The sequence below is a fragment of the Amborella trichopoda genome, chromosome 13 (genome assembly GCF_054954075.1).
Source record: "Amborella trichopoda isolate Santa Cruz 75 chromosome 13, AtrichopodaSantaCruz75HAP2 v2.0, whole genome shotgun sequence".
Lineage (NCBI taxonomy): Eukaryota > Viridiplantae > Streptophyta > Magnoliopsida > Amborellales > Amborellaceae > Amborella > Amborella trichopoda.
In genome coordinates, this window is record NC_142348.1 from 37,417,797 (window position 1) to 37,442,367 (window position 24,571).

Here is a 24,571-nt window from a genome sequence, read left to right on the forward strand (position 1 = left end):
AATGCCCCTAAACTTGGAATAACTAAATATCATTGTGTGCATGTAAAATTATATTATTGCCCCTCCATATGTACAAATGCTTTTCATACATATGTAAAGGTGACAGCATTTTTACACTTCAAAATCGCCAAGTTTTTGCAATGTTGCCTAAGTCTCACTTTGTTATGTTTTAAATTCCATTACTAGGCAAAGCTGACCTGCCTTGATTCTTTAAACATTTATGTATGTAGACGTGTGTGGATGTGCGTGTGCATGGGTGCCTATTTGTTTGCGCATTTTGTGTGTTTGTGCGCCTGCATCAGTTGCATGTTTGTGTGGGTAAATTGTCATCTGAGACTTCGTCTTCCATCAAAATGATTCATCATTTGTATCTGTGCAATTTCCAGTCTTTACCTCGTAAATAGATTTCTGTATGCTTGATATTAAGCATGATACATGCACTTTGGTTTTGGTATAGCTGAACTTTGCTTTATGCAGTCATGATTGCTTCTTCAATCATGTGATTTTTTCTTTTTCATATTCCATTTTAATGCTTTTTTAGTTGCTTTGTTTATCAAAATATTTCAGTTACATTTAATTAATTTCTTTGAATTTTGGATTCTCTGGTAACTATTTAGTTTATGTGGCGGGCATCTAATTTGTTCTTGACAGGAAGTCATGGGGACGGTCATCCGTCAAACACTGAAACTCCACTTGTAGCATGGGGTGCCGGTATTCGGGGTCCAAGGACGTCATATATCAAACATCGTTCTTCTAATAACTTTCGGTTTGTTGATGAGCACACACATGATATGCCGACACCTATTGAATGGGGTCTTCGAGATGTAGAGAGAGTCGATGTGAATCAAGCTGACATTGCACCTCTAATGGTCATACAACTTCTTTCCCAGTCTTATTGCTGAGAGTCATAATTCAATTTTGTACAGTTTCTTCCTTCTCTTTCTGGTGAATCTCAAAGAACAGATATTCTTTAACATAATGTGGTTTCTTGAATTGTATTCTGTTTTTTTTTTTTTTCTGTTTTTTTTAATGATAGATCGAATTGTATTTACTGTTGCCTAAGACGCGCTTGGTTTATGCAGTCGACTCTTTTGGGTTTACCCTGTCCTATGAATTCTGTTGGAAATCTACCCCTGGAATTTGTAGATATGAATGAGGTCAGTTACTGTTCATCTCTCAGATTTGTATTAGTTTGATTTATATTTCTTATCCGGGATATTGATATAATTAACAAGAAGCTCTCCATATTATGATTTTACACTTTGATGCATGGATAAGAGATGGAAGTAAATTCAAATTATGAGTTTTGTTGATTGCTTTTCTGCTTTCTTTGCGTTGACTAGGAGGATGAGGCTGAAGCTGCATTGGCCAATGCCAAGCAAGTTCTTCATCAGTTTCGCCGCAAGTCACGTATCCTTTACTAATATCAGGCATTTAGTAATCTGGCATTTAGTATTGTATTCCTTTCTTTCCCTTATTAAACTGTGGGACTTGCATCTGTGAAGAGAAGCAGAATGGTTATTTGGCACCGCTGTTACATATTAAATTTATATTGAATATTATTTAATAAAAAATAAAAATTTTAAAATAAAATTGTGGAAAATATGAAAGCATAAAACATAAAATATTTGGGAAATTTAATTCTCAAAAAAACAAATCAGGAAATTTATCTAAATAAACATAAGATATGACCTATTTAACATTTTACTCATATTTTTTGATTTAATTTCAAAATACTCATCACCAGTCACATGATTATGACATGGAATAGTTGCAAAGGGTAAAATGTTACATTGAATCTCTTATGAGTAGTTTGATAAATTTCCCCAAAATTATCTCATATAAATAGTGAGATATATTATGTACTTATATTATGTTATTTCTTTTCACTTTTCAAATATGGTTTTTAAAATAGCTATTAGTAATAAAATTTTCAAAAGATATGCAGTGATTCCATTTATCCTAAATGGGAGTACATGCTTTATTATATTATGTACTTATATTATGTTATTTTTTTCACTTTTCATATATGGTTTTTAAAATAGCTATTAGTAATAAAATTTTCAAAGATATGCAGTGATGCCATTTATCCTAAATGGGAGTACAGGCTTTACAGCTATAAGGTTGTTATCACTTATTATATACACTACGATACCCCGTGTCTATTAGCTCAACAAGTCTTGTCAGATGTTTCGGCGTACTTTGTCAAAAGTTTGACAGGGGTGACACATATGAATAAAATATGAGGCAGTGCCAATATGTGTTTAAATAGGGCAAAAAATATCAAGTTGGGTATTTAGAATATTGCTGCAGCTGTGATTCGTCTTTTTTTGTTTTGTATCCTGTTTTGATTGTTTCCTATTCTTCGAACCCAATATAGGTCTTCAAATATCCTTTGGTTTTTCTGATGCATGATGTTAGGGAGGCAGGGGGACGATTATTCAAATATCCTTTGGGTTTTCTGATCCATGATGTTGGGGAGGGAGGGAGAGGTTTATTTTGGTAACAGTTGTTAAAATCCAAACATTACATGCAACTGGGAGCTCCAAATTATACCTGCATAGGACAAACTACCCTGCTTTCACAATCATAGACTCCCTTCGCTTCCCCTCATTTGGTAAGGCATTAGTCCTCTTTTGCCACTCTAGTTACATGTCGAATGATGGAGATTTACTCAATAATATCAAACACGTCATTGCAAAATTACATGAAAACTTTAATTTTTTGTATGTAATCACATATGATAAATTCATGTTGTTTTGATGATTGTGATTTGGCACCTTCTCACACATCCAATGTGCACTGTATTTTAGGTAATGGTTGTTTTCTAAGGTATTTCTTTGACCAGGTGTGCAGAAATAAAGCAGTCACATTCTTTAAGTTTTAAACCATTTAAACCATTGGAAAACTCTACTTCAGTTGTAAATGAAATCGAGGATCTCATATCCCAAAAGGATTATGAAGCTGCTGTAAGATTATCCCAGAGTCTCAGAACATTGTCCTTGGCAGGCCTCCACTACTTCCAAACTTATGATTGGATGATGCTGATGACAACAATTACTCTTGGATATGTTGGTTGGATGGTTTACATTGTCATGCATGTCCTTAAGTGGTATACTTATCTCCAGGAAAAATATTCTTTGACGAAGAATCTAGCTATTCTTATGGATCAGCGTGATACGAAAGTAAGATAAGGCTATTCTGCATCACGATTGATTACTGTTTGATATTCTATTGGATTGTTAAAGTCCATAATTTATAATTGTTCCTTGGACGAAATTATTGAGAGATTATTAGAGAACTTTTCTTTTGGACTGTTCTCTTGGTGATGCAATTGTTGTATAATATTGCTCTTCTCTTGCTAAATGTTTGTATTAATCTTGTGCATATGGCCTATGCATTTACTATACCGTATTTCATGTATCGTTCTTGTGCATATGGCCTATGGGATTCCTGTTATGTGGGTCCTTTTTTGTGCCATGGAAAGTTCAAAATATGTCATCGAGAAATATGTGATAATTTCCTTTTCTTCACCAATCAAAATGAAAAGTTAGTTTTCTTTTTATTCATATGAGCAGAATGTATGTCCATTCTTTCTAGAAGGGCCTCAAAACCTTTACTTGAATGGGACAAATCATTTGATCTAGAACTATTTAGGAAGAAGTATGAAATCATCATCATTTTATCCTTTTCTCAATTAATTGGGATCGACTACATGAATTCGGGTTCTCCATTCTACTCTATTATAGGCCATATCCTCAATGAGGCCATAAATTCCCATATCTTTTCGAACTACTTCCAACCACGTCCTTTTGGGCCTACCCCTTACTCTTTTCAGTCCTTCACTTGAACTAATTCGCACCTCTTAACAGGTACTTTACTTGGTCGACGCTACACATGGCCAGCCCACCTAAGTCTACTCTTTTTTTCATTTTGTCGCCTATTGGTGCTACCTCTAAATTCTCCCAAATAGATTCATTTCAAATTCTATCACTTCTTGTCTTGCCACTTATCCATCTCAACATCCTCATCTCCGCTACACTCATTCTATGGGCATATTGTGTTTTGTCCGCCCAACATTCCGCCCCATAGAGCAAAGCTTGTTTCACTGTTGTCCTTTAAGCCTCTTTGATATGCGATAATCACATAAAATTCCAGTTGCACATCTCAACTTCACATAAAATTCCAGTTGCACATCTCCACTTCCTCGATCTCTCCATTTTGCTAGATTATCGACCCAAGATATTGAAAGTGAGGTCTTTTTTATACTTCCTGGCTGTCAATCTTAATTACTTCCTTGTCTCTAGCCCTATTATTACTAGGCTTGCACTCCATATACTCTGTCTTAGTCCGACTAATTTTAAAACCTTTGGATTCTAGAGCATCCCTCAAAAGTTCTAACTTTGTGTTGACGCCGTTTCTAGTCTCATCAATCAAAACTATGGCATCTGCGAACAACATGCACCAGGATACCTCATCATGTAGGTGCCTAGTTAAATCATCCATAACTTTGACAAAGAGGTACGGGCTTAATCCCGACCCTTGATGTAGACCTAGAAAGAGGTATGAAATATTTACAGAATTAGAAGTATACAAGATTCACATCGGATGCCTCTAGATGATGATACTGACTTCTCTCGGAATTTGTTGGAGTGTCATTGTACTCCAATTGTTTAACAGTCAAAGCAAGGATTAATAGAAACATGGCTAGTAACTTATTTTAAGATTCCAATTGCTTCTAGTATTAGACTCTATCCACTATGGAAGTTTCCTGCTGCGAACCTTCCTTGAAATATTCTCGATCTTCATGCTTTTACTATAGTTTTTTGATTTTTTCCAAGATATTGTGTGTTTTCTCCAAGACAATTCAGTCCTAAAGAACAGTCCTTGTTGGGAGAGAGAAACCCATTAAGCGATTTTCATTTCTAATTTGCCAATCAAAATCAAAGAAATAGGTATCAATCTTATCTATCTGCACCAAAGATGTGCTAACAACAAGCGCCAAAAAATAAACGGCAAATCTGAAAGGCCAAATCAGCTCAACCAACGGGAACCCACTTCCTCTCCTCCTTTTGGAAAGTGGCTAGCCTCATTTCAGGTTCTCTCACTCACCCACACTTTCTAAGAGAAAAAAAGTGAAGATATGCTGGAGAAATAAGTTTTGGAGAAAAGCAAACCTAGGGGAGAGAGAAGCTAGAAAGCTCCATTAGAGGAGAAATCGATGTGACGCCCTTCAAGTTGCCTCTAAATTCGAGGAGGTATCCACACTATCTATAGATTAGAAAAGAAAGAGGAGTTATGCAGAAAAAAATGTTGGAGAAAAAGCAAAGCTAGGAGAGAGCTGAGCTCAAAGTTCTATTTGAGGAGAATTCAAGGCGATGTCCTTCCACTTGCTGCTGATTTCAACAAGGGATTGTTATTTTTTTATGGATTTCAATCTCGATAGGGTGATCAACTTGCTCGAGAAGGTGACACCTGTGACTCATTTATTATCTTGGGGAATATTTGGGATTTTGATGGATTTAGATCCTAATAGGGTGATCAACTTGCTATGAAATGATACCATGTAATTGTTGGAATTATGTCCTTTCAAGGCCTTAAATTTCGATATTTTCAATGGCTTTTAACTTTAGTAGGAATAAAAGAGTGACATGACTCTAAGATCTTAGCGCACTGGGACCAGAGTCATGGAACCTCGATTAAGTCATGAGGAGAATTTATATGCGTAGGAGGTACTGAGAGGGTTGATGGTTACCTCTTATTCAATGTCGGTTGTTATGTTTGTGCCTCATGATTGAGTGATGGGCCAGGGAAATACGATTTATGTATGAGCTTGATAATTAAAAGCCTTGTATAGGAACATGAGAGCCAATAGAGGATATTGGCTTAAATCCTTAACTCATAGAACCTTCTCGTAGCATGTGCATATACAGTCACAATGCATGGGAAGCCGCTCTTCCAGGGATCCACTGTTTGGAACTATGCGCATGTGCTAAGAGAGGAACCCTGCACCATTTGTGTGCATGTCCTCTTGGGGGTGCACCTGAAATCCACTTATACTTGGGGATTAAGAGTTGAACATCGGTTTGACGTTGATAGGCTACGATCATGAGCCCATGATTATATCCTCTAGGTTAGGAGTCTATTGGGTCATACCATGAAGGTAGCTTTGGATTCCAGATCTAGTCGAGTGGAGTGGTCCGTTTCGTAATCTGACTCAAAGGATCTTAATTTCCCTTGTAAATGTTTTTAATCAATGCCAAATTGATTTAATTTGATGGAACATTAAAATGATTTTTATGGATTTATGAGAAATTTTTGAATTTTCCTGAGCAAGAAAATCTATTTTCCAGTATTGTTTGAATGAAATGACAAACAAAGACAGTCCCTCAGGACCCACACGAATGGTCAATGGGTGTCCAGGTGTTGGCTTGGGGGGTCCCACGTCCCCCCCTTTCCCGCCCCCCCCCAACAACTCGCACGTGAAGATGACATGGGGGCGACGTGAACCCCACCTAGGGACCCCCACGTCCTTTGTTGGTTTGTTCCTTTAACTTAACTGTGTTGAATTATGGGATTTTATGAAATATTAAGTTTTTGGAAAAACTATTTTGGCACATGTTCAATTCCTAAAGCAAGGGGTTTGTGTACATGTGTGGAGGATTTCAGAAGGGATATAGGATTTGTAATTGCAAGCCTAACCTTAAGGATATATGGTAAATGTGCAGTTAACCACCTAAGCTTATGTGGCAATGGAGGGAGCTTTTAAGATTTGTTTTTTGTTGGAATTTTTGACAAATGACCATAAGGGTATACCCTCCATCTTAGTTTTAGCTTTATTAAATGTAAAGAGGATGGGTGTTTTAATAACAAGGGAAATCAGAGTGAATTAAAGGAGGATAAAGGTGTTCAATTCATACCACATCTTGATGGCATGGTGGGCTAGGATCATGCCTCTCTTGTAACCATTGGTAGATATCATGAAGGGCCAAGATTCATCCATCTAGAAGCATCTCCATACTTGAGGGTTAAGAAGTTATAAACACCCTCTTGGGCCCAATTTTTGTCACACATGAGTTCACAAAATTCCCTGCAAAAGTGGCACGCACCTCTCTCTCTCTTCTCCCATAGAGTGGCATGCTGAAGCTAGTCTTCTTCTTCTTTTCTCTCTCTAAGAAACTGCCTTTATAATAAGGTGAGAGAAGAACTCCATTGAAGGTCTTGTACTACTCTATTAATGGTGATCCAAAGTTTAAATTCAAGCCATGGATGATCTCATCTTCAAGCCTTTAACGATTGAGTAAGATTATTTCTGTTTCCATTGATTTCTTTTAGTTTCAACTTGCTGTAAATTCTCAATTACAACATTCTTACTTCATCCTTTGATGATTAGATATTTGATCTCTTGATTGATCATTCATCTCTCTTGATCCATATAGTTAAACGCTTCATCCATGCACATTTTGACGTAGTTTTTCATGAGCTTTTTTCCTTGAACTTAGGAGTATTTTTTACTGATATTTCTTTGAGATTTTGTGATCATATCAGTCACTTAAACCTTCTTCTTGATCTCTGGAATTGTTAATTTTATAAAAAGAGACTATACTGAAGTTTTGTGAGTCAAATTGTGATTTTGTGTTTTAAGAGCCTGGTTTTCTCCCATGACTTCTCCACTTGATTTGATTTTTAAATCTCTGTAAATCCTTCCATGTTTTAAGTGTGTATCAGTAGATGCTTGGGTTCCCTCTTTATTAGGTGATGAATTGGCCTGATTTTAAGATATGCCATGGCATGTCACCCAATGGCACATAGCTAGGACCCAAGGACGTAAACCGGGCACCCAACAGCTCTGGTTGGCTTCCCATAGTTATGGTGCATTGCACACTTGGGCATATGTATATTGATGTAATGGAGATCATGTTGCGATTAGTCTTATAAAGTCTATTGATGTATAATTTTACTTTGTAAGTTTGAGTGATGCTAAATTTTCAAAGCACACTATACATGTGAAGTTGATGATCTCCTTTTGTACCTTGTTTTGTTCATATACCAGGGACCTTAATTGAGTTGTATGATTGTATCCTCTTATTTGAGTGTATTTGGATGTCAAATAGCTCACTGTAGTTATAGTGACCTTGCTGTAATTTGAATTTTCGAGTTGTAATTGGTGATTATGTGAGAAATTTTCACCATATAGTGAAGGACATTGAGTTAGCCGGCATGGCATTTGATATGCCAACTCAAGTGACCCTCTTCTTGTCCACTCTCTCCCTTTCATGGGAGAATTTTACAGCCAACTTGGTGGCATGTGACATCTCCATGACTCTTGAGAATCTCGCATTCTTCCTTGAAGCCGAGGATGAGCGCTGGACTGTGAGCATGCATGGACTTAAGACTATGGTCCATATAGTAAACTCTAACCCTTCCTCTTCTTCTTTACCTTCTCATGGTATGCATTTGAATGTCTGGGGGAATGCTCCAAATCAAATTATGGGGATGGGAAAAATAGTAAAAAGAAGAACGGAAAGGAAAGGAAAGGCGAAAGGCAAGGCCAAAGTGGCTAGTGCATTCAAGGCACCACCACCACCACCACAATCACCACCATATCCATATAAAGGGAATTATGGAAACTTTAATCCAAGAAATGGAAAAGGAAAACAACCATATCCACCTAAGGATTACTCTAATGTGCAATGCCATGACCGTAAGATATTCAGACACATAGCTAGGTATTGCCATGCACCTCCCCTCTCTCACTTAGCGCTTGCACCATCACATAATGAGACCGGTAGGGCAAGGCCTAACACCGGTCCCATGACTAAGGGAAAAGAGAGGGTTTTTGAGGTCATGGTAGTTAATGAAGGAATCCATACATGGTACCTTGATTTTGGTGCCACGGTTCATGTGGCGAATTCTATGTATAGGTTCCGATCTATTAAGGAGGTGAAATCGGGCACTCAATACATCAATATGGGTGGAAACCAAAAGGAGCAAGTCCTAGGATGTGGGAACTATGTACTTAATCTTGTGAATGGAGAGGTTGTGATCTTAAATACCACTCTCTATGCTCCGGGTATGAGAAAGAATTTGATCTCGGTTTCCAAGATGAGTAGTGCCGGTTATGTGCTTATTTTCAAGGAGAACAAAGTATTTGTCTATTAGGGAATTGTGAATGGGGAGCTCGTCTTTGTACCAAAAAACCACAATGAACTTTTTCAATTTGAAGTAAAGAATAAGAATTTGCTTATGTGTCGGATCATGTGAATGATTTTCTATTATGACACTTAAGGCTAGGACACATAAAGAAATCAAGGATGGAAAGGTTTACAAGAGATGGATTTCTCAAAGCCATGAATGTGAGTTTTCAAAAAGAGTTTGAATCTTACATACAAGGTAAAATTGTTAAGAAATCCCATAAAAAGGTTTAAAGGACTTTAATTGGGCTACATGAATCCTGGTTCTCCATTCTGCTCTATTAAAAGCATTAGGATTCATGATGGGTTTTGGCAAAATTCTACGTTGGCTACCTACCTAACACAACCATGTCCCTTTACTTGGGCATAGGATGGGTTAAGGGAAAGTTTAAGGTCATCACCCTTTTTAGACCATTCCAAAGGAAACACAGGGTCCATAATTACCTTCATTGATGATCACTCCAGGTATGGTCATACCTACCTTCTTCGATTTAAAAGCGAAGCTCTAGGCAAGTTTATCAAATATAACGCTGAGGTTGAAAACTAAGTTGGAACCAAAATTAAGAACCTTCGGTCGAACTGGGGCACTGAGTATACATCCCATGCCTTCCATGATTTTTGTACCCAAAATGGTATCAAACATTAAACCATCATGCTATATTCGCCAGAACAAAACGGGGTTTAGGGTTTATGACCATATGGTTGATGAGGACCCTCTATCATCAGATCACATCATTAGGGTTTTGAAAAAATGCCAAAGTTTCCTGCTCTTATACCATGTCAAAATTACAATAATCAAGTAGATAAGTGATGAAGAAGAAGATTAAGAAGGTTTCGCAGTAGAGAAAGCTTTAGAGAGAGAGAGAGAGAGAGAGATAGAGGTTGACGTAAGGATAAGAGAGAGGATTCTTTGTTTGAATAAATATGCCTTCTAGTATATCTAATTGAAGATCTGTATGCATATACTACATAATCTACGAAAGAAATAGTCTTTGCATAGTTTTAATTGGGATACTTTCTGGTAGGGTGCCTTGGGAGATATAGTGCCATCGATCAAGGAGAATCTGTCCTGATGCTGCACTTTTGTGAAATGCATTTTGTACTAGGAAGAAAAATATAAAATATGTGGTGGATGCTTAGAGAATATATGTGCTGCTCTACCTTACAAGCGTTTTAAGGAATATCTGTATAGAATCAGGATATGTAATCACCTTTTGCTTTTGTGATTGAAATAAGCATTCTTAAATTGGATTGTAGATTATTTTGTGGGAAAGATAGATCACATTTGTGAGTACACATCTGTGTTTGTTATCCCCTATATGAGAATGGTATTTTTGTTCTTTCTACAATGGAGTTTTCCTGGTTATATGGTGTTAGAACATATTTCTTAATACTGCTCTTCCACCTCTTTTCAGGTATACATCTTTGGAACTCTTCTGATGGGCATTTTTTCTATTCTACTGCTTGTGGAGCGTGCACCTCCTCTTTACCATGCTTATCTTGCAGTGACTGTATTTCTATGGACACAGATATTTAATGATTTTCAATTTATAAAAGCAGCATGGAGCACTTTGATTTCAAGTGAATCCAAATGTCTTCTGAAGTTGTGTGGTACTTGTGCTGTATCTATACTCATTCTTGAATTTCTGGTACAGTTGCTGCACAACTGTGATGAACCTTTATAGTTTTTGCATAAAGTGGCACTAACCACAAATTTTCCAATTACTGAACCAAGCAAATGCCTTCTTGCAGGTGGCTAGTTTCTCTGAGAGGAGGCTCTACACTTTGTTTTTCCTTACTGCTGGACCATGTGGTGCATTTTATATCATGAAATCGTTTCGCGCATATATTGGAGCACCCATCTTCATTTGGGCCAGTTGTTGGATTTTATCACTTTTTACAATGTTTCCTGCAGATATTCCCGAGAATACTACGCTGGTGTATGTGCCTTGCCTTTGAGCTTGTTTTAAATTTCGGTTGCGAGGTTTCACATTTGATATCATGGATAACTTTATAATCAATGATACACGAATTGTTGGCCTTAACTTGATGATTGGACATTGTCTAACACTAATCAAATCGTAAGGCAGACCCTTCATACTTACATGATGTTTTCATATTCACTGCCCTTCACGCTCACACAATGTTTTCATATTCACTGATGCTGATGATTGTATGATGTTACACGTCCTTTTATGGCAATGATATGAAGAAGACATGGCCATAATGACTGCTTCAGACATGGAATCGGTGAACAGGTGCCCTATCCAGCCTGGTCAGTCCCCCTAGACTGGATGGTCCATAGAACTGGGACCCTGTCTGGTCTAGTCAGCTCCTTGGATATGTGGTCCATAGAACCGGGATAGGGCGAGTGGACTGGCTGGTCAAATGTCTTCACTGGATGGTGAACTGGTCTAGAATTGAAGTAGCCGGTCCCCTTTGGGGTGAAAAAAGGTCAATTTTTAGTCTTTCTTTTTCGGTTTTCAGTCAGGAAAATGTTTCTAAGGTTTTTTTTTTTTTTGGGGTTTGTATAGCAGCATTTTTGTAAAATGTAAAGCGTGGGTTTTCTTGGGGGAGTAAAGAACACTTTTAGATAGGGAGAAATGCTTTGGCGACTGGGTGTGCGTGTGTGTGAGTGTGTCAACTAAAAAAACAAAAGTTTAAGGCAAAAAATTGGCTGCTTCTTTGGTCAATATCCGTCCAAACGGATGAAGTATTCAATTCTCAAGTAAGTGTGTGTGATATATTTTAAGGTTTTCTTTCTGATTTGAGAAAAGCAAAAATGTTAAAGATTTTCAGTTGTAGGGTTTATGGCTTTTACAAAAAATTTGTTTATGCAGTTTTTTTATGTTGTTCGTTTTGATTTTTGATGGGCTCAAAACCGAAAAATGCGAAAAAGAAAAAACAGAACCCGAGCGCAAGCCCTTTTGTTTATAGATTTTATGGGCTTTTACAATTTGTAAAATCCCTTTGAAAATAGAAAATGCAAAAAAGGAAAACGAAAGTTCTTTTTTTGGTTTTTTTGTATTTCTTGTTTTTAACTTGATGGGATTTTACAATTTGTAATTACTCTTTAAAAATCAAAATTGAAAATGCAAGAAGTAAAATAGAACGTTATTTATTATTTTTGCTTGGAATAATTTTTTATTTTTTGTAACTTTTCTAGATTTTTTCCTCTGTTTTTTCATCATCATCGTTTGAACCTTATCCAAACAATTTGGTGTAAGGTATTTTTTACTCTTTTTTCTTTTTTTTTAAATTTTTTTTTTGATATTTTTGATTTTTTAAATTACTCTACTGGTCTGACTAGCAAACCTTTTTGACGGGACCGGTGCGATCACTAGTTCGGTTACCAATCCAGGCTTGACAATATTGCTCTGTTGAGTGCTACTATTGTTGTCTATTATCTATTGCCCTTTAGATTGAAGTACTAGTGAAATGAGGTCAATAGAAAGCCATATGATCCTAATGCCGTACCATGTCCAAGGTATGTGACTACCATATGTTCACAATTTCTGTGAAAAGAATGCTCTACCACCTTTTGCCGCCAAGATTCATTGGAAATTTGTGGTTAAACACCCCAGGTCTTACATGGCACTATGGAACTAATCCATAATAACTGCATTCACTTCGGGAGGCTCGTCGTAGAGTCAATCACTCTCTTGAGCAATCTGTATTATCAATTCCTCCCCTGAGCTATTTAATTCTAGAACTCTAGTACCCCTGAGCTATTTAATTCTAGAACTCTAGTACCCCTGAGCTATTTAATTCTATAACTCTAGTACCAGATGATATCCTCTTGCATGAGGACTAATTGGTATCGAACTCTTTGCCTCAAGCCTCCTCGCCTTTTGTTCATGCAGCAGGTTTCTTGACTCTGTGAGATTGAGTTCACTGATCTTATGAAGGAGGGACCCTTTCCTCCCTTAAAAGTCACCAAAAATGTTGGCGAGTCCTGGCCTTCAGTTTAGGCTCAACTAGTTGCGGCTTTTTGCACAAGCTAACACCTCCCCACCCTTCTACTGTCACATGTCCAAATCTTTCACTTAGCACCGTGCAGCCATAATACCTAGCCAGCTGCTAAGGCTAAGTTCAGCTTATCCAACACACCGAGTAAAAGGACTCACACACACAACTCGAACTAACACAAGAATAATGAGATCAAGTGCCGTAGCCCACTTTATTAAGCTATATAATTACACTGTATACCACCACAAATGTCCTCACATGGTCTAGGCTAGGGGTTTCTATAGCCCCCTACTACAACTGTTTACAAATTCAAAATTCGTACACGTGGTGCCAGCCACAGCCTGAGGCATGTTATGGTTTTTCTTAAACATCCATATAGTCACATTGATATCTCCACCTAGGCACCAGGGTGTGGGGGACAGGGAAGCTACATCATCAGCCCAAAACTCATCCCTAAGGTCGGGACTGTTAGATTTGTTGTCTGCCATGAAATTTCCAGCCAAATTGTCTGAACAAATTTGGGAAGAAGACTGAGACTCGGTATGTCGAATGTGGACCGAAGTATTCAAATGACACAAAGAGTCCCATAAGCTTCAAATCCCATTGTAGTCCTCGTTAACAGGTAGGGCTTCCCGTTGGCATGGTATTCACCCCAAATCTGGAGGACTAAGCTAGGTCAGGGGCACCAATCTTAGTTTCTATTATCGCAAGGATCTTTAGAGAGTACTTGTGAGAGAACTTCAAAGGGACGCTTTTCTTGATTGGGTAGCCAAGGCCTCAAGTGTTCTGTTTTAGGATTTTCATTTCGGGGGAAGAAGGGAGTTTGGAGACGCCTTTGGTTGCATCTCCAAATCGGCTCTTCTGAGGTAGATGGTAGGAGGTATGGAAGATGGTACTCTGGACCTATCGCATTAGGAAGGCTTTTGAGCTCTCCAACCTCTACTTTTAGCTTTGCTCTTAAGTGCATCGCTGATATCATTGGTAGCCCATCATGCATGAAGCCAATGACATTCTGCATAAGGTTGATGTTACCTTCCACTCTACCAATCATTTCGGTTTCCTCTGAATCCAACTGCATTAAAGACTGTGGGGGATGGAAAGAGGAGAGAAAGAAGAGAAGGTGTGTGGTGGTGGTGGGGGGGGTGGGGTGTTTGTTGTCCACCGAGGAGGGGGAGTTTGGAACCCTGATCGTGCTGTCCAGCATCTCTCAGGGACAGGAAGTTAGAGGAACTGGAATAGGCAATTCCAAGTTGACTACCTGGGTAGTGGAGGAGGGGTATATAGGGCCCAATATGGGTGTTTTTGGTTAGCAGGGGAATCTATAGCAAAGACCCTGGAGTGGCGCAAGCTAGAGCTGGAAAAGTCTTTCAAGGAAGCCTTTGATCTCTCATGGGGAACTTGAAGTAGGGTTTGCTTGAGCGGGATTTTTAGCCGAGGCATCTGACTTTCTTTTGAGAAGTGGGAATGTAGAATTCTAGGCTGTAAATTCAAAATTTTCTTTCTTTTATATTATTAATTGCTGGAAATTCTACTTACATGTGCCACAAATTACAATAAAATAGGCATACTACAATCTAGGATCTTAACAATTTACTGTCAAAATAAACTTTCATTCAAAATAAAATTAAAATAAATAACAAGAATAGCAGAAAAATAAAATTAAAATAAATATGGGAAGACTTACTGACTTTTACCTAGGTACTCCGTTAGGGCTTAGCAAACCTCACATCCGACCACCTGAACTGTGGCGCACGATCCTAGAAGTTGCTGAATGCACCAATTTGAAACTAAGAAGCACATCTAGGACTCTCTTTCTGAAAGTAATGGAGCAAGAGAGCTAAGGTCACAATTTGGTTTCACTAAGAGCCTCGTTCTACCTAGGGGCATTGCCAAGATGACACCTTCCCAAAGTCTATAAGAAGAGCATTGGGCGTGCCCCCCTCCTTGGCTCCTCTTTGAGGTGCGTGCCACCCCTACACATGAGGGGTGGCGTGCCACCTTCTAGAGACGTAAGAGGAAAGAGAGAGAGAGAGAGAGACAGAGAGAGAGAGAGAGGTCTGATGTACATAATGAAGGGAGATATGTTGGGTTTTGTAGCCTTTAAAAGCCTAGAGAGCTTGTAAATATGATAAATTATAGTGGACTATACACTTTAGTAGGAATGTGTGTTGATTGACTATGTGTTGGGTGGTTTATGGCCCTGGTTATGTCCAAAAAGCTTACCTCTGGGCATGTGGTACTACCGAGAAGGATTTAGAGTGAGTCATTGCTTATTGAGGTTGGAGAGATGCTTAGGGATGATGTTTCTAGGCCAAAAGAATTGTATGGTCTCCTGTGTGCAATTTTAAGCCTGTGAGAGAAAAGGCAATTTTCGCACAGCTTATACACATGACAGCTGCAGTACTGGGACGCGGCCCTTTAGAAGGATACATATAGAGATGTGCATAAACAAGTACTAGACTTGCTCTTAAAGAGGGGACTGTTATCCACATTCAAGGATCATGGTTCCACTGTTTATTGTCCAACTTTGATAATCCAATCATGAGCCTTTGCATTGAGACTGTGGGTTATGGGTCTTTATTGGGTTGGATAAGAAAAAAGTATTGGATCATGGTTCTTAGGTCGAGTGGCCTTATTGTCGCCAATTTTGACCCAATAGTACCAGTCGAATTGTAAAATATTTTATTTTAATATTAAAAATGTTTTTGTGATTTTTACGAATTGTTTCAGAATTTTAAACATTTATTTATGTTCTAAATTCATCAAAAAGGGTAGTTTTGAAATTTTCAAAACTACGAAGGGCACATGTGGGGACCTAAACTCTAAGCCCCACATTTGTGTATCACGATGAGTGGGACGTGTGGCCTTGTGGGGCCCACATAAAGTCCCTTGGGTGCCACGCCCCATTTTTTTATTTATGTGCAACTTTTAGTTAATAGTTTTAGTGGATTAGAAATCTTTTAAAATTAAAAAAGATTTGATTCCTATTCAAGTGAGAGTTATGTTTTTAAAAGCTTGTTTTAACTAGGAGTTTGGTTTGCCTACAGATATTTGAAAAGATATTAGGAAGTTTTGGATTGGTTATAATTCTAATTTAAATAGAAGTTGGACTTGGATCACATTATAAAGAATAAGGTTCCTAATAATCCTCCCAAAATCATGATGGCTGATTTGTGGGATCGATGGCTTAGATTTATTCTCTCTCACCTCGTAGATTTCGTAAGTTCCAATTGGTCAAGCTTTGTCATTGGATAGGCAGTACCTAAAGAAGGAATTCTAATCGAAATAGGAGAAGGAAGTCTTTCTATTTAAACACCATTGAGGCTCCTTCTGGCATCACAAATTTTTCTCTCCATGCACGAAATCTCTCTCTCTCTCTCTCTCTCTCTCTCTCCTTCATTAAGAAATTCCTTTTTCTTTCTCCCCCCATCTAAAAAGGGTCATACCTCCCAAAATTTGATAACACTGGGGTCGCACATTGAAACCTTAATTAGGGTTTTGTTGTTTAGATAAGAAAAATAGGTACGTCCAGCCATTGGAGGATAATATGGCTTCAAGCCCAACCCTAATTTGTTTGTAAGGGTTCCTGCAAATCCGAGTTCGGTTTCCATGCTCTCTAAAACCCTAGAGTAAGAGATATTGCCTATGAAAGCTTTTTGTTTTCGAAATTCTAGCAACACTTAAATGATTAAAAGTGCGCCATCGGTCAAGGAATCAGGTGGCGTGTATCAAGACTTGTTAGGGTAACTCCAGGATATTTCATATCTTTCTGTGAATTTTCAAGAACATATTTTGTACTCAAACTATAGTGGAAGATTGTTTATTGCTTTTGGATGGTTTTGATTTTGCTTCGACAATGAAAATAAAGTTTGATTTACATCAGTATATAGTGGCCCACGTAAGTGCAATTCAGTTATATTGAATAAAAGGAAAAAAAACGTTTTTAAATTCATTACCTTGAGTTTCACATAGCCACTCCCGTCAAGATCCCCCTATTATAATACTCTAGGGCTTAGGGAGTCCTAGTCAGATTAGGAGTTTAACTTTATCTAAGATAATATGTGAGGTGTGCGAGAATATTTGTTCTAAGCCATTCATCTCCAAGATCAACAATCATGATATAGAATAAATCTCATATCCCCTGAGATTTGACCCAACCCACTTATAAAATAATCTAGATTTTGTCTCATCATAATCTTATCATCTAGAATACTCTAGAGTAATCTAGAATATTCCAGATTTCTTTTTCTATCACACATGGATGATTAGGAAATAAAATCATGATCAAAATCTGGATCTTCTTAATTCTCCCACATAAGATTTTCTTGAAGAAATATTTTTAACAAAATAATAATGTTATAGCTATTTTAAAACATAACTAAAATATCAGGTGCCAAAAAATGGGGCGTCCCAATTAATGGTGTCTGTGGCCCTAGTGGACCCCATGTGACACCCCACACGTGTGCAGCTGGGTCCATAGTCCTCCACGTGTGTCCCACCAATAAAATTTTTAATACCTAAAATATCCCTGTTATTTAAAAATTATAGAAATACCCTTTTTGGGTTTCGACACATTTAAAATTCAGTTTAAAATTCTGAAAGGATATCCAAAATTCAGTGTAATACAATTATTAGTTGAAAACTTTATTTCTAGAGTTCCACAAAAATGGAAAACACACAAAAATACAACTAAAAAATGGACAGGTACCTTATATGATAAATAACAAGTGAATATCAGGGCGCTCCACCCATGCTAGGATCCATGATCCATTACTGTGTTCTCAAACTAACCGAACGAGATCTATGATCCATTACTGTGTTCTCAAACTAACCGAACGAGACCCATGACCCGCAATCAAATGCAAAGGCTCATAATTGACCTGTCAAAATTAGCCAATAAATAGTAGAATCATAGTCCTAGTATGTAGATTGCAAGTTTCCCCCCATAAGTCCGATGCACGCATCACTATAATACAAGGGGCTACTCTCTCTATGCACATGCACACATATCCCTCTATATAGGGTTGCTTCCCTAAATGCGGATATCATATGTACATGCCGTGTGGAAGTTTTGTTGAGGATGTAGCCCTCACTCTCATAGGCCCTTCGTTCGCATACAGGAGACCACACAGCTCTCCTGGCCTACAAACAACAATCCTAGGCATTTCTCTAACCTCAATATGGGATAATCCACAATAAACCCTTAATGGTAGTGTCAAATGCCCGGATGTAAGGGTTTTGGATATGATACGGTCCATAGACCGCGTACCCTAGGTCAATCTGCCACAATACACTTCCACTAAAGTGCACACTATAAATGATTTTCTTTACTGGCTCTCTTGGTCTTTAAAGGCCACAAACCCCAATATCTTTTATTAAATAATGAAACTTATTGCATTAGATTTTGGAATTGTAATTAGTGCACTAATGTCCTGCATGGAGAGTCTACATTATATGTGATCATGTTTGAAATACCTTTATCTTGGATCTGAACTTGTTTTTACTGATTTTTTGCATGTCCTGCATGGCTTAAGCTTGTATTATTAGAACTAGCTGGACTAAAACCGAATATATGGAATGCAATAATAGGAGTGGAAATGAGGGAGTAGTTATTTTGGGTCAATAATCGAGAAAAATAGAGAGATTGAGGAAGATGTCACACATAGAAATAGAGATGGGTGGGCAAAGTGGAGATATTCAACCGGAGTTTTATGTGTGCATACCAATGAGATTGAAGGGGAAGTTCTATAAGACAATTGTGAGACCAGCTTTTGCTTTATGAGTCGGAATGTTCGGCGGTCAAGAACAATGTACCAATAGGATGAGTGTAGCGGAGATGAGAATGCTGAGATGGATGAGTGACAAAACAAGAAATGATAGAATTTGAAATGAATATATTCAAGGAAATTAAAGGGTGGCTCCAATAGGCGACAAGATTTGGGAAAGTAGACTTAAGTTGCCTGGCCATGTGCAGTGCAGTGGAAGGCTTTAAATGGGCAAGGGAATTGCTCAAAAGGATATGGATGGAAGTAGTAAGAAAAGATATGGGGACTTATGGTCTTATTGATAGTATGGCACTTGATAGAGCAGAATGCCAGAATAGGATTCGTGTAGCCAATCCCAAATAGTTGGGATAGAGCTCCGATGATGATGATGATGACGATGATGATAATTAAGAGAATCTAAAATAGTGAGTTTTTGAGTTTCATAAATGTGGCAATAACTTTTCTATGAATATGGTTTGCAACTTTGTCACTAAGGCCTTCTTTGTGGCATGGTCTAATATAGATGCATTTGTTTGTCATTTAACATTTTAATTAGGATTCTTGATATACTATCAATTTTGATTGTTGTTGTTGTCCTTTTTTTTTTTTTTGGGGGGGGGGGGGGTTGTGGGGGGGCGATGGGTCATTTTTTATTTTAGTTCTTGACTTTGATTTGTGTTCATTTTTGTTCTAATTCAAAAAACTGATGTACTATAGTTGTGCGCTCTCATTTATCCATCACAATGTTGATGTAGTAAACTGTCACCATAGCTTCTAATTTTGTGGATGTGTTTATTGTAGAATTACAAGTGGGGCTATAGTTGTCTTTATAGCATTAGTTTCAAGATGGTTTAACTCAAGTGTTGTGGCTCAGAAGTATTGTTCAAGTATATGTACTGAAAGGAAACAGTCCAATGGGTCCAAAAACCTCTTTATTGCACAGGTATAATAAAAACCTTTCCAGTGTACATTTATGATGTTCATTTCCATTGATGTAAGCTATGTTTCAAGATTTGCCTCTGTACTGTCATATCAGGCCTTCTTGGTTCTTCTGTCATCATTGATGGTGTCGTTATCTACATCCCATAGAACACAAAATAGAGAGCTTCTAGCATTGCATCAGGTCATAAATTGGGTTTTAGCTGGTTAGTATGTCATCTCATTTCTCTTGATTATCTCAAATTTGAGAACTTAACTCTATTACTATTTTATTGCTATTCATCTAATGAATACTTGCACGTGAAATTGTAAAGTGAAAATATTCAGATGATAACTTCAAGTTTATAAGTTTGGACTTTGTTTAGTATTCTTGAAAATTTAGCTTATTGAAAATTTTGAAATTTTATGCCTTTGGTAATAGGCAATAAAATAAGCAAGGAGAGTCTAGTAGGCGCAGTTTGTGGTGTGATGATGTTGGCTATTGATCAGATCTTCCTTGGATATAATAAATTCCAGATACATGTAATGTGCAAGGTTTTTAGTCATGTTGGTTTCATCCAACTGGTAGGGAATACTGGATTGTCTCCATTATGTGTTGCAGATGGTGTAAGCACCATAATTTTGTTAGATGTAAGTTGGTAATTATGTATGGACATTATTTATTGATTTGTCTTGAGGGCATGTGTATCATTGAAATTGCTTAAGAATGTTGTGCAAACAATTTTTGGAGTTTATAGTTTTTAAAGGGAACATTTATTTGTCTTAATGCATTTGCAAAGATGTTATGCGTATACCTCGGGAATTGTATGAGAAATCCTTTTGAGGGTAGAAACATGAAAAGGTCTATTAGTTTTGAAAATATTATAATAGTGGAGAATAATCATCCCTATTTGGCAATTTATTCTACTACTTTCTCGTTTCTCGTTTTATCTCATAAAAAGAATATCTCCTTGTATTCTTTGCCTTGACCCCTGTTGTTATGGAGCGAAGGTAGGCCATTTCTTTGCTATAGTGTGCATGTTAAAAAGTGTATGTTACTAAAGTTCAACACATGGCCCCAACTTACCTCTCTTATTTCTATCTATAAGAGAAAAGAAAGGAAAAGGACTGGCCAGCTTGTTTTGGTTTGGTTTATACTCTTAATTAATCAAAACCTTTAGTGGGTGTTGTGTAGTGGATTCTTTGGGATTCTACTGCTTTCTCATATTATGCATGTTAAGGGACAAACACTTTGTGCTGGGAATTCTTCCATAAAGTAGTTAAGTACATAGTTACCAGAATCTCTTATCTAAGTTTGCGTTTCTGACTTGAAATCCTGATTTCGCGATTCTGACATGGAATCTTCAAAGAATCTGTTTATGTAATAAGTCAGGAATATCGGTTCCTTGTTTTAGGAATCTCGATTTATAAAATATTGTTTCTACTATTTATCGATTCTCAATTCCACAATTGTTGAATCTCGATTCTACATTTGTTGAATGTGGATTCCTCATATAATGACTCTGTCTCCTTTAAATTAGAAACACAAACATAGGGCCATCAATTAAAAAATAAACAACTCAACCTATGAAAAACATCAAGTGAGAGACGTGATTTCAAAGATATCGGAATCTATATTTAGGAATCTCGATTCCAAATGGGCCGATTTCAAAAAGGTCAAAACCCCTATTCCAAAGAGGACCGAATTTCGATTCCATATTGGTTGGACCTGGTTTCTCGTCGTCTCGGGGACCCGTATGGTGAACCAGTCGGAGGAACCCTCTCATGAACAACCACTTGCCCACGCGTGTGTGTGCATGTGCGTGTGCATGATGTGTGGAAAGGAACCAACAAAAGAGAGATTTTTTTACGGCGAAGAAGTTCGAGCACCTACCTCGCCGGTTGAGTTCGGGGACGCGTCCGGGCTCTTTGCCCTCTTAGATCACTCGTGGAAAGCCCCTAGCTTTGCAGCTCGGTTTAACTTCAGCCTTGCTTCACTACGTAGCCTTGTGTACCCACTTATAGATGGTTTTAGAGAGTGTCCCTTGGCTTGCCTCCAAATGGGGATTTATGAGCGATTAGGGTTTGTATCTGGGGGTTGAGGGACTTGAGTAGGGGTTTAAAATAGTAGAGGTAAGAGATAGAAGATGAAGGGAAGATTGCCCCGGAAGATGGGCAGCCTTTCGGCATCGCCTCTCCTAAGAGGTATTACCGGAGGTAGAAACAATACTAGGCTAAAAGCCAAACTATCCTGGAGGATTCAGGAGAGTGGAGTCTATGGGTCAAGTTCATCGAGAATCACTTCCGAAGATCCCTCTAATAGGTGACCAGAATGATAAAAAAACTAATAAAAGGAGAGTAAGAGGAGAGAATAGATGTAAGAGAAAAGAGGCCCTTCCGTGTCCCCTCTCTAAGGAGGTGACCAGGAACGTCGAAAGCGCCTCTAGATTTCAACCAAAGTCTAGAATACCCTGGAAGATTCTTATGATCACAAGAACAGAGGTCAAGCCTCCGACATGGACCTAAAACGAGCCTCGTGAGGGTCACCCAAGATAGAAGAGTAACATAGTGTGAAGAGAGTAGGTATGTGGGGGTGGATGAGAGAGTGTAAGACAAAGTGAGAGTGTGAGAGTGTATGTGTGTGAGTGAGAGTGTGGATGAGGGTGGGTGAGAAAGTGTAGGACACAGTGCGAGTTTGTGGGGGAAAAGAGAGAGGGGTGAAGCGAGAGAGAGCGAGGGAGAAAAAGGGGGAGAGAAAGAGAGAAAGAGAGAGAGAAGGGGAATGGGCCAGCGGCCTAGCTGCTGGTCGGAGTGTAGAGGGAGACGGAGAGAAAAGGGGAAGAGAGAGGAGGAGAGGAGAAGGATAGAGAGGGGGGTCAGCGGCCTAGCCGCTGTCCCGAGTGGAGAGAGAGAGAAACATGCCCACGGCTAAGCCGTGGGTGCGGGGAACGTGAGAGAGAGAGAAATGTGCCCAAGGCTAGCTGTGGGCACGGTGAACGTCAGAGAGAGAGAAACGTACCCACTGCTAAGCTGTGGGCACGGTGAGTGTGAGAGAGAGAAAACAGGAAATGTGCCCACGGCTAAGCCGTAGGCGCAGTGAGCGTGAGAGAGAGAAAGAAAACGTGCCCAAGGCTAAGTCGTAGGCTCGGTGAGTATGTGTGAGAGAGAGCAAGAGACGGAAACGTGCCCACAGCTAAGCCATGGGCGCGGTGAGCATGAGAGAGAGATAAAGGAAACGTGCCCACAGCTAAGCCATGGTGCGGTGAGTGAGAGAGAGAGAAGAGAGAAGGAGATGTGCCCACGGCTAAGCCATGGGCTAGGTGAGCATGAGAGAGAAAAACGTGTCCACGGCCTAGCATGAGAGAAAAGAAAGAAAGAAAGAAGAGAGATAAGAGAGAAAGATGAGAGAAAGGAGAGAGCTAAAGAGAGAAAGAGAAGAGAAGAGAGAGAGGATGGACCTGGGTTTGAATCTTTGTGCTAAGCTTGGTGCAATGCCCCTTGAAAACCCTTGAGTGAGGTGAGGGTTAAGTCTTTGAGGGAATGAGGAGGGTCTAAGTGAGCTAGGTTGACGTATGTGATTCAAAGTGGTCCATGGTTTAGGCTAGCTTGTGGTCTAGGGAGTATAGGGTGGTTTAGGGTAGAGGGGTTTGGGGTAGGATGGTCTAGGTAGTATGGAATGGTTTAGGGTAGAGTAGTCTAGAGAGTATAGAGTTGTTTAGGGTAAGATGGTCTAGGGAGTATGTAATGGTTTAGGGTAGAGTAGTCTGGAGAGTATGGAGTAGGAAGTTTGGGAGTATGGGGTTTGGAAGTTTGAGGTGCCAAGGGTAGTCTCTCACTAACCAAATGTTTCTCTTTCCTCTCTGTTGAGTTTGGAAATCAATGCACATTCAAAGGCTCAAATGCAAAACTCCTAATATGTTTTACACACCTTTAAAAACAAAGTTACAAATGAGCATAAGAACTTATATATGGCCTGCATAAAACATGGGTGGATGACCAAAACACATCAACATTGCTTGAAAATAGGAATAAAATGAATTAAACTAAGAATTTCGTTTCTGTGTAAAAGGATCATTTTGCCCTTGGCCCCAATGTCGGAACTGACACAACCATCCCTCTTGGAGCGGCCTCATGCCATAGCCATGCCTCAGGGCTTTTTTTGGTGCCTTTATGTGACATTCCGGGAAATCAAACAACATAGAAACGTTGCTTATCTTGACACGATCAATTTGATATCCCGTATTAAGCTTGGATCGAACTTTCGAGGTTGATCTCAAAAATCCGACCAAACCCATGAACTTGTGAACTTCGTGCATTGGTGTTGCGCGGTTTGCCATGTCTTTGATCCTTTGTTTGATTGCAATTCGAAGGGGAAATCGTTGCAATCGTTTTGCAACAAAAACCCCTCGATTTGGTCACCATTTGAGTACTTGTCAAATTGGGGAGGTCGTCGGAAAATGGGATTTCAGCGACCGGAAAACGTGCCTGTTTGTAAACTCGAAATAGGGTGTCTTTTGGGCACGGATTCTGGGAAAGGTTTACCTCAAATCGAAGCACTTCAAGTTGCGGCCACAACGGACCCGCTCTTGATGTCATTCGATTTTCGAGCATCGGAGTGAGCAGAGGTCCTGCTTAAAAATTGTGTTTTAAGCATTTTTTTCCAAGTTCTTTGGAAGATTTCTTTCGTTTCGGGTATTGTCAGGGGTCGTGCCAGAAATCAAAACG

The 24,571-nt window shown here is 38.7% G+C and overlaps 1 protein-coding gene across 10 annotated transcripts in view; it reads left to right on the forward strand.

Annotated features, from left to right (window-relative positions):
- Nucleotides 1-24,571, forward strand: part of LOC18446357 (sulfatase and phosphatidylinositolglycan class N domain-containing protein) — an 84,592-nt gene that overhangs the window by 44,713 nt on the left and 15,308 nt on the right. For 4 of the 10 annotated variants that reach the window (XR_016047180.1, XM_020674961.2, XM_020674962.2 and 1 more), the window contains 8 exons: nucleotides 652-869; nucleotides 1,083-1,157; nucleotides 1,344-1,410; nucleotides 2,857-3,185; nucleotides 10,610-10,843; nucleotides 10,947-11,134; nucleotides 19,730-19,871; nucleotides 19,965-20,073. Coding sequence is in view for 4 of the 10 variants with exons in the window: in XM_020674961.2 (XP_020530620.1) it covers nucleotides 652-869; nucleotides 1,083-1,157; nucleotides 1,344-1,410; nucleotides 2,857-3,185; nucleotides 10,610-10,843; nucleotides 10,947-11,134; nucleotides 19,730-19,871; nucleotides 19,965-20,073 (1,362 nt within the window). In the remaining 6 variants the exon portion in view is untranslated. Of the gene's footprint in view, nucleotides 1-651; nucleotides 946-1,082; nucleotides 1,158-1,343; nucleotides 1,411-2,856; nucleotides 3,186-10,609; nucleotides 10,844-10,946; nucleotides 11,135-19,729; nucleotides 19,872-19,964; nucleotides 20,074-24,571 lie in introns of all 10 variants that reach the window. The other 6 variants (XR_016047182.1, XR_016047181.1, XR_016047184.1 and 3 more) reach the window with 4 other exon arrangements.